At 33.9% G+C, this 15,613-nt stretch overlaps 1 protein-coding gene across 1 annotated transcript; it reads right to left on the bottom strand.

Moving 5' to 3' along the window:
- Positions 1-5,468: 5,468 nt before the first annotated feature.
- Positions 5,469-9,021, bottom strand: LOC133798630 (ATP-dependent Clp protease proteolytic subunit 3, chloroplastic). Its single transcript, XM_062237034.1, has 5 exons — positions 8,590-9,021; positions 8,020-8,134; positions 7,035-7,210; positions 5,998-6,093; positions 5,469-5,874 (listed from the first exon to the last, which is right to left on the bottom strand). The coding sequence occupies exons 1-5, from the start codon at positions 8,935-8,937 to the stop codon at positions 5,608-5,610; spliced, it is 1,002 nt and encodes a 333-aa protein (XP_062093018.1). The 5' UTR covers positions 8,938-9,021; the 3' UTR covers positions 5,469-5,607.
- Positions 9,022-15,613: the final 6,592 nt, after the last annotated feature.

The following is a 15,613-nucleotide window of genomic DNA, read 5'->3' as shown; positions in this document are numbered from 1 at the left end:
ATCTTCAAAAGGAGCACAGCTCTGCTCTCCTTTATTAGGGGGCGAGCATAACATTTGGAGGACGTCTTTATGCCATGAATCTCCAAGATTCTAGTTACTTAGGCCAACGAGTCTACTCGAGATTCATTTGCTCTGCCTCATAAAAATTTTCTGAAGTGGTAATGATCTCTCTTTCCACCACTAGTCCAAAGTGGAGAATCAGTGTGTCTTCAATAGTTTGATTTCCATAAGAGGAACCAGCTAGGACTTGGGTTGGATGGCTCATGTTAACTTGATTTTAAAATATAAATCAGCTCACCTAGGTAGAGATAAACATTAATCGTTAGAAGATGACCTAACGACATGGTTCTAGGATTTAGTTGAAAGGTTCAAGAAAACTGGTCGTGGTTGATAACCAGTATTGAGTTACTAGAAAACTCGACCTGAGGGTTTGATATGGGGATCTAGGATCTACATTCTAAAATCTCCTACCCAAGCTAAGGTAGGTCTAAAACATAACTAAGTGGACTCACGCGCTCCCCTGACTTGCGCGCTCTGTCCTCAGGAAGTATAGATTACCTCGGAAATCACGTGTCAGAAATCCATATTTAAAAAGTTATTTTATTGCAAAAACCGCTTGAATTGCATAACTACAAGCTACCTAGTTCTCGAAAACTAGCCCAAAAAGTTACCCTAAAAACTCATCAAACTGTTCTTCATAAGAACAAATAAACCAGAAAAGAGGCCTAAAATTTGCCTAACGTGTTTCTTATTATACCCTAAGTTGATATCTACAGGCGAAGTTCCTAATTCAACATGTATTCAAGACATCTCTCAATGAAAAAAAAAAATGCAGGAAAACAACAACGTAAATGTACCAGATATCTTAAAAAAATATTGTAACGCCCTAATTCCTTAGAGCCGTTACTAAGTGAGTTTTAAATGTGCAATTAATTCGCTAATCGAGGTTTTAAGACAAAAGTGTAATTAAACCATAAAAAGAGTCTTATACGTTGGAAATAATACCATTCATTGAAAATCATAAAGTGTTTAACATTTGGGATTCCAAAATACTGTTTAGAAATATTTATTACTCAAAAATATAACTAAAGTCGACTAAATGACAAAATACATGTTTAGTACAATCATCTCCTGAAAATACCCCTGGTCGTGGCAGCCAGGCAGGCCAAACATGTACGCGCCGTTTCACACTCTCCGTACTCATGGTTGGTCGACTTTCCCCTTGCCCTTACCTGCACCATAGAGCACCCGTGAGCCGAAGCCCAGCAAGAAAACCCTCACAAGCAGATAACATATGCATATTTAACATTCAACATATAATCAAGTCACCAATAGGCTAAACACGTACGACCATGCCGTCCCAGGCGCTTTACCAGGCCCTGGGTTCGCAGTCTACACCGTGAGGATATCCCAGGTATCCTTTAGGATCTTGCCCAGGCAACTCGCACTCTGCGTGCTAAATGCTGCTCTCGGCCCCTTGCCGTGTAGAGAATATAAGAGGAGGAGATCTATAAAATATATAGAAAAAACTTGTGTGTTAAAATAAAATAGAGAGAATAAAAGATTAAAATTTATTTATAGGTACAATTAATAACAGTGGTTGGCCTTCGTCGTTCCCGGCCCTTGCCATTCTCGGCCTTCGCCGTTCCCGGCCCTTGCCGTTCATTCACATATATGCACACATAGCATAATTAAGCAGATACTTAAACACATATAAACTCAACCAAAGGGGCTACACCGTGCAACACAATTATATAGGGTCGTGCCCAGCAACACAAGCTCTAAGGGTACAGCAGTTTTCTTACCTGTGTCCCAAGTTTCCAAGCACTGATGTCCTGAGCACAGTCTCCTAGTCCGAGCCTCGCCGAAACCCTAGTCACAACGCATCAACAATATTCATCCATCAAGTTCTAATCGATTAAATATCTTTGATTCATAATTCTAATCTTCGGGACCTTGAATTTTATCAATCCGGGTGATAAAATCCATCCCGAGCCTTAACTTTTGGATTCCCGACCCTAAAACCCACAAAACACCCATATTTTGTACTAGGGTCGCGGCCCAACTCCTTAAGGGCTGCGGCATGCCTCCCAAACAGAGGAAAATCGCCTCCCTGGAAAAAGACACGGGCCGCAGCATGCTTAGCCAAGTGCCGCAGCACGCCTCAAGATCAGAGGCCTCCCCAGGCCTCACGCACACACGGGTCGCGGCATGCCCAGCCCTAGGCCACGGCTCTCACCTCCAAACCCAGAAAACCTCCATTTTTCCTTCGAGCCAATCCTTCTAAAATCATCCCAACTCAACACCTAAACCCAAAATTAAGCTTGGACTTCCCTACCACACCATCTAAGCTCCACAACAAGTCCAAAACAGTCATATAAACTCATCCCACAACCAAACTTAACTCAAGATTCTAGTTCACATGCAACTTACAGTTCTAGCTATAATTCAACTAAAACTCAAGGGATTTTAGAGTTAGGCTCCTTACCTCAGATGATGAATTCAAGCTTTCACTTGCTCCTCAACTTCCAAAGCTCACCCCTTCCAAGCTCCAAGCCTTAGATTCCTGGTTAGAGTCTCTCAAAATCATGCACCAAAGAGAGAAGTGCTGAACCGACCAAGAGATGAGAAGCTGAGAGTTGTTTCTTTTACTTAGTTCCAGCAGTTTCTTAAGTCATCTAAATCAAATAATACCCCTGCCAAATGACCAAGCTGCCCCTTAAGCTTAACCTCTATCCTTAAACGACCCAAGGGCAATTTAGTCATCTACCAAATCTTGTTTAAGTCCTCGAGGCCAAAATAGTAAATTTCTGTAATATTCCCTCCTAAACATTCTAACCTCAAATATATCTCCAAATATTTATTTCCATAACCCGATAATCCAATAAAATATCTTATACCCGAAATACCCCTATACTCGCCCCGAGTCAGGTTTTCGACCCCATTGTGACTTTCAAGCTATCTGCTCTCTAGGACTGTCTCAGATCGTGCAAAATAGATATATCACAAATATATCACAATAATTACATTTATTATATTTATGCCCTTAACGGGCTAAAATCACAAACATGCCCATAATTACCAGATGGGGCCTACATGCATATTTAATTCATCTAAACATGCATTTCTACTCACATATTCATCGAATTCACTCATTAACATATTAATTCACTTATTGCCCTCCAGGCACACTAACCAAGGCCCTAAGCCTAATTAGAAAATTTGGGACGCTACAAATATAATAGCGGCAAGGATTCGGAAACTTGCAAGTGATGAAGAAAATCTTGGACAAAGTTGGAAATGGAACGATTGTTTCCTTCAAATCAAGAAAGTCGATTGTCGTGGATTTCAAAAGAAAAACAGAGAAAGTTGGAAAGTAATCTTTTCGAAGAGAGATGAAAGGTAAAAAATGAGGTGAAGAAAAAGGGGGTATGTATAGAAAAATCCTACTCGTTCAATCAATAAAACTTTAGATCCTACTCTTAAATGGGCGAAACAACGGCAAAAAGGTGAAAAGTCAACTGTCAACAGTACTTGGGAACCCAAACAAACTCCTATAGGGACGCAACACGAGTCAAAGTACTCAAGAGGGTAGGTGAGCACATTTCCCAAGGAGAAGTGGAAAAACCTCTACTATGCTTGTCAGAGACGGGGGTGATGTCATGCACGAGTAAAGGCTTAGGGGGGAAATGTTGTACCTGAAAAACTCGAGTTGGCGTGTCTTGTTCGCGGTACAGTTGTCCATCATTTAATGAAGCGTTCTTTAGCTTCAAGCTCATGGTGCTAATTTCTAGACGCTTAGGTCGATCCAAGCATAAGCCGATAAGGAATCGAATAGATCGCTTAAACCTAGATCATGTAACCTGATAAGCCGATCGAACTCTTCTAGAACATTTAAGCCCGCACAATAAGATTTCAGCTAGTGACTGACATGTTGGAAGCGTTGATATGAATCCCTGAAGACTTGGGATTTATATCCATATAAAGATTATTGTGATTTTGCATAGTAAACGTAGAATATCAGGCAATTAATATAATCAATGTAATAAAGGGTATTACCTATTTTTGTGAGTTACCTAAACCTATCCATTAATCCCCTATAAATAGAGAAGGAATTGACATGAAAAAGGGACGAAACTTGTGTATACCGAAACTCTGGAGAAATTGTCTTAAACAATCCTCTTGAGAAAAATAAAACAATAATATTGACTCATGGACTAGGTGGATTTTAACCATTGAACCACGTAAAATGTGTGTTAGTTATTTACGGTTTATAGCAAGCCTAATTCTCTCTTATGAATTTCTTAATTCTCAGTTGACGAAAAATTTCGTCAACAGATTCCATTTAAATTTTTTAACGGTTTAGATCTCATGCTTCATGAAATATTCTAACGAGGATTGATTTGTTAATGGTTTAGATCTGATGCTTCATGAGAATTTCTTAATGGTTTGTGTATGGGCTGATTTGTTCTAATTAGGATTTATCTATTCAATTTTTTTTTTAAATCAGGGTGTTAAGAATCAACTGAAGAACAAGTTTTATTTTATTTTGGTAATTTTAGGGTTTATTTTAATTTTAGGATTTAATTAATTTAGGTTTTATTTGTCTTATTTAAAATAAATTTGACCAAAATCAAAATCTAGTAAATTTTTTTTTTTACCGTTTTACTGAACATATGGCCCTTTTAGAATTTCCTAAAACTTTGAATCCATTCTAGTATTTCAACAAAACAAAAGGGACTATTTTTGCATAAACCCTAATTATTATTAAATTTTTGAGTTAATTTACTACTTGTGTATTGAATTTCAATTATAAATATTAGGTCAAATATAACATTGATTCTTTGTTTTTTTTTTTTGTTGCCAAATTTAGGACAATTTACACCATACAATGGAGATGATTTTTTTTTAATAACTTCCAAGAGAATATTAGTAGTGAGAGGAGAAGAGTTAAGGTAGACATCTCAAATTGGAACCTGAGAACTCTTTATGAACTGGTGTTAAAAATTTCAAGGTATTTTAGTAAAATGTGAAACAAATAATTTGAACGAAGTAGAAACCTTTTCTTGTTAAGAAGAAATCAAAGAGAATTTTTATTTATCGCCAATATTGAAGCCAGTAGCCACCCATTTATTATTATTTCTTTAACAAAAATATAAATAAAAATACAAAGAGAAGTGGACCCTTTCGTTCTCTGTTTTCATAAAGTGAAACAAAAAATATATGACAAAATGTTTTTTCTTATGATTTTATTGTACTTCATTTTTAAAATATTAAAAAATCAATACACATTATTATTTATTTTTTTTTTTTTTAAAAAGATTGTTTATTAAGGCAAAACATATAATAACCTCAACATTTTATCACTACCAAGCCTCGCCTTAAAGATTTGCATCAGCCTCGCCTTGTTCTGGCAAATTTGACCAAGAAAAGTAGAAGACACATTCTGAGCGAACAAATTCACGGGGTTACTTGAAGAAACAACCTTGAAAATCCTATCTATTAATTCATAAAGCCTTCAGATATCATGTAACAAGACTTTTTTTAAAAGATGAACAATAAGAAGTGCATCAACAGTGATGGGATGAGGAGTTATCACATGACTCATCATACAGAAGCAGGCGTTTCCTTTTCTGATGGACCCCCATTATTTCCATTCTGCAACATTTTATTCTCTGATGGCAAATTCTTCTTAGCTTTTCTGCTTCCTTCAACTTTCCACATATCCCACACCCGGGTTTTTGGTGGAGGAGCAGCATCTGAAAGTGGTGCAACTAATCCTGGTTTCCCATCATCTATAACTTCATCGATCAACCCGTAATCCTTGGCTTCCCAGGCATTCATGAAATTGTCACGATCTGTATCTTGTTCAATCTACAAATGTCAAAATATCAGACTTACTCCAAGAACATTAAAAAAAATAAAACTTCAAAAATATAATAAAAAAAAATGGGCATTATAAAGGAGATAGAAGGAGAATTCTATTTTATGTCCTACCTGTGCTTCAGGCTTCCCTGTGATTCTTGAAAATATTTTGTTCAGCTTAATCTTGTGGTACACCATTTCTCTAATTCGTATACCCATTTCTGATGCCTGAAAGCATATGTAGTTGCAATGTCAAATTAAGAAAGATTTTCATCTTAAATCCCACCAGCACATGTATCAAATTGAAAATAATAAGTGTAGATTAAACTTGATGATTGTTTGGCTAAATAGCTTTCCTTCTATAGTCATTTTGCACAAGTCTTATTTTGAAAATATTTTGCTCCCGTATGGATTTTCTAGACAGAAACCATCTTACAAATTTTTTTTATCAAAAAGGTCATTCTGCAAAGTGATGTTATAAAATCGTCTAATTTTACCAATTACTCTAATAATAATAACTCCATGAGTGGATGTGCTTGGAAATCTGCACACCTGTCCTGCTGATTATGAAGAATGTGACCTTGCAACACCATAAATTTATGGATGACACAATGTAATAAAATCAATCTAGTAATAGCTGAGCTATGGAAAATTAAATGCTGAGTAAAAATCTCAGTCAAGATGAAGTACAGTTTGGCAATAACGCAATGAAATTGATATATGACAAATGCAAATGCAGTTAACACTCATCAAAAGTCTAACCATGACAAATACAAATGCAGAAATGCCCCAATTTTATTTATAAAATGCTGGCATACTTTCCACTGTTTCACTTCTTGCTTTGCAGTTTATAGCTTAGAGTCTCAGACTAAAGGATTTTTTTTTTATATCTTAGCATTAAAGCAGTAATATATCCTCATATCGTGCCATGTGAAAGCTATACTCCCTTCCACAGTCCTTCTAAAACCAATGTTTCAGTCCCCATTAGAAGGAAAGTTTTGTATTGTATTTATAGATTGAAACACAATTATCTGTGCAATATTAACAGGTTTGAATTTATGCAAGAAAGGCTTAGTAATAATGTTGGAATGAATGAACAATAGAATCACAAAGCAAAGAACCTTAACAAATATCAGGTTTTAAAGAACAGGCAGAAAACCAGAACTTACTTTGCCTCCAGCCGTTCCAAGAGGTTGATGGATCATCACTCTTGAATTGGGCATGCAAAACCTCTTTCCTTTGGTACCAGAAGCAAGAAGAAATGCCCCCATTGATGCAGCAAGCCCTAGGCAAACAGTTGAAACATCTGCCTTGCACAGTTTCATTGCATCATATATTCCCATTCCTACATGTCAATAGAAATGACTGATGAAGAACAACAACAAAAGAAATGGATCAAGGAAACTTTTAAGATTACTAGATCAGCAATGGTATACACCCAATTAGTTTAACTACCCATGCATATCACATTTATCGTTTCATTCCCTGGGGACCAACTAAGGAACTCCAGTTGTGGTAAAAAATCTTATTAAATTAAGTCACAATTTCATGAGTCCAGTCAGATAAATATACATATATGAGATTTTTGTTCTGTAGTTACCAACAGTTTGAAATTGTAAGGGACTTCAAACATAGATAATTTGAGGAACATTGTTGGACAAAAATAATTATTCGCCGCAGAAAGGTTTCGAAGTACAATGCTGGAATTCGAAACCTTTATTCTTCCTAATATGAAATGCATTTAAGCAAGTATAAGTTTTACAAAAAACACGTCTATAATCCTAACTAAAATGAAGTAAATGAAGACTAATTACAAACATATTAAGATGAGTTCTCAAAATCTAGTTTATGAGCTTATGGTTTCTAAACATGTCCCTTAGGCTGCGTTTACCAATCAATAATCGGCCATAAGGAAGAAAATAAAAGAAAATATTTCCCTTTTCCACCTATTAAAGTGCTTACACACACAATTCAAATACATCTTTTTTTTCCTGTATGGATTAGTACATCTGTACATGTAATCTCAGAAAATAAAAACTCCGAAACAGAATCATTGGGTGCATTATAATTTGTAAGTACACCTACATGACATACCGCAAGAAGTGAAGAAAGCACATCACCATCTAAAGCGAATTGACTTATTATTAAACATACCAGCAGTAACAGAGCCACCAGGAGAATTGATAAACAACTTAATATCTTTGCTAGAATCTTCAGCATCCAGAAATAAAAGCTGGCTTATGATAAAGTCTGCTGTCACATCATCAACCTGCAAAGCATAATAAGCAAAATGCCTAAAAGAAAAATTTATGAACGTTTATTTTAACCACAAATTGAATCTAACGGATAGTAATCCCCAATTTCAAACTATATCCTATACTTGAACTTCAACCATCTACCATCAAAGTCCACTCAATAACTACCCATGAGTTTAGGTCGAGTAATCATGGCCATGGGCTATCTAACAATTTTGCAGTTTACTGCCTCCCAAGTATTCCACTCAATTACTTCAATGGTAACTAGAAAATATAATTTCCCAACCTCGGCATTTACTCAAATCATTGAGAAAGAACCAAAATTTCTCATGTCTTAACATTGAAATTATTAAAAATCGATACCAAAAACCTATACAATTAACAAGTAGCTAAAATTCATCTCACATAGTTCATTTCTTTATCGAACAAACAAACCAAAAATAAGACAAGCCAAAATTCAGCTAATTACCTGAGAACCCAAAAAGATAATTCTCTGACGAAGAAGCATGTTAGTGGTGTCGAGCTCTTCCAATCTGGGCATCCACGAAGGAGCTGAAGTTGCCGAAAAGCAATCTTGACTAATATCCCAATTACTCGACAAGGTTCGCCTTGAAGAGGGCATCGTTTTCATGGCCCTAATCGCCGGAACGCCTCTTCTTCTTCCCCCATGACCACTAGTAATACTGCCGAGGCTGCAACTACTGCTGGGGCCGAAACCTTTTTCCAAGGTTGAAATGGGTAAAAGGGTTCGCAAGACGCCATGGTTGAGGCAGAGAGAGCTCGAAGGTGAGCCTGCGTAGGCCAAGCTCATCTCCATTTTTTTTCCTTTTGAGTTATAACCGACTTGTTGGACTCTGCCAAGATGGCACGGAAAATAGGTTTTACTTTAACACTATATGTTTGGTAGTAGGGGTGTCATGGATCACATCCCATGTTTTTAAGCCTATTCGATCCGATCCAATCATCTAATTAGATGTTGGATTTTTGGAACCGATCCGATTTAATTATCTTGAACCAACCGATCCGATCCGATCCGATCCAATGGATGATTGGATCGGTTCGGTTCCATTTATTGGATGCATCCATTGGTTATCCATTGGATCGAATCGGATCCATCCGATCTTTTAAAACATTTATTTAGGCTGATTTTTTTTAAAAAAAATATATTATTTCAATTATAAAAACACTAATTACTCATCCAATTAATAAAAATATTTAATTGTAATGATTTAGAAGTTTACAACACAAATCTAATATAAAATTAAAAACATAAGTCTTAATAATTTGTAAGAATCCAACATAAAAATAAAAACATAAGTCTTAATAATTTGTAGGAATCCAACATAAAATTACAATAATACATCATAATTAAATAAAAAGTTTAGTACATCAAATATAATATAGGTAAACAGTAAATGTAATAAAATATAATATATTTTAACTTTAAAAAAATATATATAATATATTTTTTTATCTGAATATTAATTGGATGGTATTGGATCATTATTGGATTGGATCGGTCGGTTGAATCCATTGGATTTACATGTCATCCAAGAACCGACCGATCCAATATTGGATTTTTAAAAATGTCATCCGATCCAATCCAATCATGATTGGATATCCAATTTTTAGCGGTCGGTTGACATTGGATCAGTCGGTTTGTTATTGGATCAGATCGTTTCTGCACAGCCTTATTTGGTAGGATGGAAGGAGAATAGGCAAAATGGAGACTTGATGGAGTAAAGTGAATATAATTATTTTAAGTTGTTAGGTAGAAAGCATGGACTAGAGGAATGATAAATGAGAAATTATTATATTATCCATATAATTATTTTTTTAATAATGTTTTAAAAGAGTATATATTTGTAATTTGGGAACAATATGGAGATGAAAAGTATGAAACTTTCCATTAATGAAAAATTTTCATATCCTCTTGTCTCTCCTTTTCCCTCCTTCAATTTCAATTTCTCTTGCCAAACAAAAAAATTTATCATCACCTCCATCTCTCTCTCTCTTCTCCTCTTTATCAACCCGTCTTTCTCTCCTACCAAACATAATGTTGGGGTCCAAAAAGACAGAAACTCCTCCGGATGATGTCATTTCATCGTAATGTTTTGAGGCTTAATGATAATTTTATCCATGTATTTTCATTCATTCTCAAAACGACCTCCGAACATTCTAAATTTTTAATGAATCGCTACATTAATTCTTATTTATAATTGAAAACAAAAGTTTGTATATGACTAATATAGAAAATTATTCCTCTCAAAAAATATATATATAAATTGAATTTTAAAATATTTTTTTATTGGCTTCATTTTAGAATTTTAACTTTTCTAAATAAATATGATTTTTTTTCAATTTTAAGTTAATTATATGGGATTAAATTTTCTCATATTTTCATTATCACAAAAAAAATTCTTATATTTTTGTATCATTTTAAAATAATATCATATATTTTAATTAAATTTAGTATTTTTAGCTTTGTACTATTTTAAGACACTTTTGTCACTTTACCTTAATACAATTTTTTCAACTTAATTGTTTCAATTGTATTACATATAATACAATTGTTTCATTTTAATTTTAAATTTATTTTTTAATTTTATTATTGGCTTTACTATGTATAGTTTTTTTATTATTCTCCTTCTTCAAGAATTTTAAACTTGAAACCCATTTCGGACAGATTTGTTTCGTATCCCTTGTAAAATCTAAATTCTAATAACACATAAGTGTGTTTGTTTCGTTGTACTGGATTATGTAGTATTAAATTGAATTGTGTTGTATAGATTTGTAGACATAATATTATATAAATATATGTTATACAATATAATATGATACTATACAATATAATATAATATAATATGATATAATACAAGATTATGGAAAATATTTATTCTCAATATAATCCTCATTATATGTCTATCATCATTACGAGATTAAGAGTGTGTTTGGTACGTCATTGTATTGTAAAGTATTATATTGGATTGTATTATATAATATAGTATTAAAAACTTCTTTGGTAGTCTCCTTAAAAATGGGACTATCGGTGTACCCTTCCATGTTTTCGATATCTGGATAATTATAATTCAAACTTTATTATATGGCGGTGTATATTGGAGCTATAACAAATATCCCACAAGTTTTCGAGAAATTATGAATAAATTACAGTGTTGAAATTAGTGTTCAAACAGACTGTTTCACAAGAGTATAAAAAAAAAATAGGCACGAGTGCAATAGGTTGTTTGAATACTATTTCAATACCGTAAATTAGTCAAAATTTTTGAAAAAATGGTGGGAAGTCTGCTATAACTACAATATATATTGTTACATTAAAAAATTAAAATTATAACTATCCAAATACTAAAAATACAAGGGATTGCACCAATTTTCCTATAGTATTATTTTTTATACAATATTATGTTTGGTATTAACTTGCATTAAAATGTTGTATTAAATTATATTATATTTGGTGCGCAATGGTATTTTTGACTGATTTTTTAGTCAACTACAAATAAATAGATAAAGCTCAAAGAAAGGAAAGATCAAATACAAGATTTTTACGTGGTTCAAGTTATTGATTAACCCTAGTCCACGAGTTAATTGTATTAAGGAAGAAGAACTTGCAAAGCTCAAGTTCTCTAAATATTTAGGCAGTGTTTTTTCATGCACTAAAGTTGGGATCCATTTACAAATGATACCCTAGCCCTATTTATAGGTGGCTAAGGGGTTAAGCTCATTAATGGGAGCTGATTACAATAATATTCCCATAATGGGATTAATTTACACGTAAATTATGGTTTATTTCCTAAAAGGTAGGCTTGTGGACCACGTTTATCATTCTATGAGCCCACTGCGAGGATATCAAGCCCACGACCTTATTGGAAATTGTGAATTCTTGGTACTATCAGGGGTAGTTGCATGTGTTCTCATGTCAGGCGGCGTCTTAGGATAACCCTTTTGCCGCTTGTACGAAACTGACAACACAAACCCTATGGCCACCAAAAGTGTTAGGTCTGTGTTTGTGGTCCTGAATGCCTCTCTAATTGACACCTGCCAGGAGAGTTCTCTTTTCGAGGAGGGAGGTGCTCGAGGTTTGCTAGGTTGATCACGACTCGAGAAGCTTCACTAGATCAATGTAACCACTTGGGAGGCTACTTCCTATTCTGAGTCCTTGGGGATGGTTCTTGCTGATAAACCCCTGAGCATGTTCTCCGATTGTGATAGAAACGACACCAACAGATTAGGCTCTAGATCCTAATAAGGGTTGAACGAGACGGCCTGTTAAGGCCACATCATTGTTTGCATAAAACATGAACTGTTAGGGTTGGTGCCCAAAAAGCATGTGAAAATACATTTTTATTCATTTAAATAAAAGTACAATTGTATTATATTTGATTATCAAAATTATTGTTTGAATACTTTATATATATAAATATCAGAAAAATACATATTCATTTATGAGGATATGATCTTGTATGCGTAAGAGAGAATTAAGATCATATATAATGAATAAAATAGTCAGCAACATATTAAAGTATGAAATATTTAATCAATGGTTGCTAGTACGGTTTACTAAGCATGTAGTTGGATGCAAGTAATATAGATTCGGATTATTAATGTGGATAGACATCTTGGTAAATATGCTCTATATAATTATGATTATATATGACTGGACCGATGTGAATTAATTTTTTTATAAATTTACTGTTTGCCATACAAATTTGATTCATATCTTAAAAGATGATCAGTTGTAGATCAGTCTAAATCTTGAGTAGTCATGAACTTTTGTTCATGTTTATTAGATCTTTTGATTTATTCATTAAGGTCTCTTAATATGATGAGTTTAGTGACTTTTGTTTTGGAGATTCAATAGCTTGAATGGCTGGGAATATGATTTTACAATAATGAAATTCATGCTTTCCTATTGGATGGAATATTGGTTCCCTTAAGGGTTGATTCTGGGACTGAATAGTTATTGAGCTCAAATCAATAATATGATTATAGATTAATTATTCATTTGCGAATTAATGGTACTTAAGGAATAAGAAGTAATTATAAGGATAAAATGATAATTCTTGACCAACTTTAATTAACAAGCCAATAAATGGAGGGCATAACTGCATATATTGATTATATCAATAGACTATAAGAGAATACTCTATAAATATAATTATATAATTACTAAGAGTGCAATTTCATATTTATAGGGGAGTAATAATAGAATTAATAAATAAGATTATTTAATTAAGGAGTTTGATTTATAGTTTGGTTTATTGAAGCTTAGTATTATAGGTCCATGATTCCCGAGTCGCTTTTGTACTACACTGACAATGGTAAAGATGTCACAGGCAAGATTAATGGAGATAATGACTGAATTGCAAATGAATTCATTTTCGGGGGTAAGTGATAATTATGTGCAATTAATTATTTGAATAATTAATTTTTATTTGAAAACTTTTATATTAGTTGAAATTAATATTAATCAGTGTCTGCATTAATATTATAGAGAGTTTAATATTATCTTAGCATAAGATAATTATTCAAAACTGATAATTTAAGATAAAGTTAATTATGAATTAACTAATATTTATTTTGAAATAATATTTATATTATTTTTGAATAAATCTATTGTCTTAATGGTAATTAAAAGAAAAATTAGGGCAAGCAGGAGTGTGCTACACACCACTCACTACAGTGATTGACACCATACTCCTGTGCCACGTGTCCCTGAGATTTGAATTTCAAATTATTTAAAATGCAAATATTATTTGTTTATTTAATTATTGTTTTAAATTGATTAAAATAAATAATTTAAAATATAAATATAACAAATCAGTTTCAATTAATTAAATTAAAAGAAAATAAAATTATTTTATTATCTTTAACAAGAAGCGATCTTTAATCAAACACTCAAGTCAGAAAAGTTGACAGAATTTTCTAAACCTAAAAAATTCTCTAGAACTCTCTAAAGTCTTCTCTTCTCAAACTCTCTAGAACTTATATATTGAGAACATCTAAAGAGCCTAAATAATCAAACCAGTGATTTTCACATGCCCACACATGACATTGTGTGTTTGAGGAACGACTTGGAAGACTTTGGTGTGAGTCTTCGCGTGGATAGGAAGTGTTGGGAGAGAGTGATATTACACAACCAAAAAAATAAGAATCTACACAAAAATATCCTTGACAAAGACCAAGAAAAATTGAGTTTAGATGATGCAAACCCTTGTAGTATATCAAAGTTCTTCAACCTCCTTTAAGCCTCAAAACCCTTGTTGAACCACCACTTTGAACTTCTTATTCCTTATGCAACAAAATAACCAAAGGCTTATACACGAGGTGTATCACTATCCTAATTCTTTATTTTCTAGCCCTCCATTGATGCCTGGGGCTTTTTTTCTAAAAAGAAATGAGAATTGGGATTGAACAAGCCTTAAACTCACAAAGTCAAGCACTTTATTTATGAGTTTCTTGGAGAAAACTTGAGATTCATGAAAGCTAGAGAGAAAGAGGTTAGAGAGAGTGATTAAGTCTTCCAAAACTCTATGAGAACCCTTTCATAGTGTAGGCACCATTATTAGGTCTAACCAATAGGATTAGAACCTCAAAACTCGTCATTTGGAGCTTAAAACACGTGTTCGTATGGACACGTCAGGTGACGCGTCGCTTGCCTATAGACGATGCAGGTGCCTACTAGCATGCGATGCATTGCCTGCTGGGGATTTTCAAACCCTTTTGCATTTAGGCGATGCAACGCCTCCAAGGAGGCAATGCATCACATGCGATGCATCGCCTGTTGGGGATTTTCAAACCCTTTTGCATTTAGGCGATGCAACGCCTCCAAGGAGGCAATGCATCACCACCCTCACTGCCCAACACCCCCTCCAAGGGGCCTAAAATTGCTCCAAATGCTACCAAAATATTTAGGTATCATTAGATACTTCCATGTATCACTTTGGACCCAAAAACATAATTTTTAAGTGCTTGCAATTGAAACTCATATTTCACATATTCACTATGTGAAATTTACTAAGTGTGTTTGTACCTAGCTTGTATAGCAACACTTATCATTTGTATTTAACCAATCAAAATATTCCCCCACTTGGTTAAATACAAGTCTCAACCTCTAGCTCAAAAAAAATTTGGTGCCTAAAGTAAAGTGTCTTTCGACTTGAACTTTACCTTGGTGAAAATATCACAAAGTATTATCAAAATTATTGGTAGCTTAAAAGCTTGGACCAAGTATTCCTTATGAAAATACCGGTGATACCCCACACACCTCCACTAGATCTTTTGTTTTCCCACTATTCTTGCTTTAGCACTCATATGGTCATGTGTGATGGACCCAAAACGGGTATGTTTAAATATTTATACTCGCAAGCGCACGAATCGTATTTATAGAATAGTTTTCGTGTAAGCACGAGGTCGAACCCAAAGGAGTTGTCTAAAATAAAAAAGAAAACTATTTTAAATCAAAAGTAATAAATTCT

The sequence above is a fragment of the Humulus lupulus genome, chromosome 8 (genome assembly GCF_963169125.1).
Source record: "Humulus lupulus chromosome 8, drHumLupu1.1, whole genome shotgun sequence".
Taxonomy (NCBI): domain Eukaryota; kingdom Viridiplantae; phylum Streptophyta; class Magnoliopsida; order Rosales; family Cannabaceae; genus Humulus; species Humulus lupulus.
The sequence above is the reverse complement of the archived record's forward strand: the minus strand, read 5'-3'. Positions and strand labels throughout refer to the sequence as shown.

What these genes read in the sequence shown, in the direction of transcription:
- LOC133798630 (XM_062237034.1), bottom strand. Translation starts at nt 8,937, where the DNA reads ATGGAGATGAGCTTGGCCTACGCAGGCTCACCTTCGAGCTCTCTCTGC. An exon ending in TTATCTTTTTGGGTTCTCAG is followed by an intron (nt 8,135 to 8,589) that starts GTAATTAGCTGA and finishes TATGCTTTGCAG; the next exon opens with GTTGATGATGTGACAGCAGA. An exon ending in TGGTGGCTCTGTTACTGCTG is followed by an intron (nt 7,211 to 8,019) that starts GTATGTTTAATA and finishes ATTGACATGTAG; the next exon opens with GAATGGGAATATATGATGCA.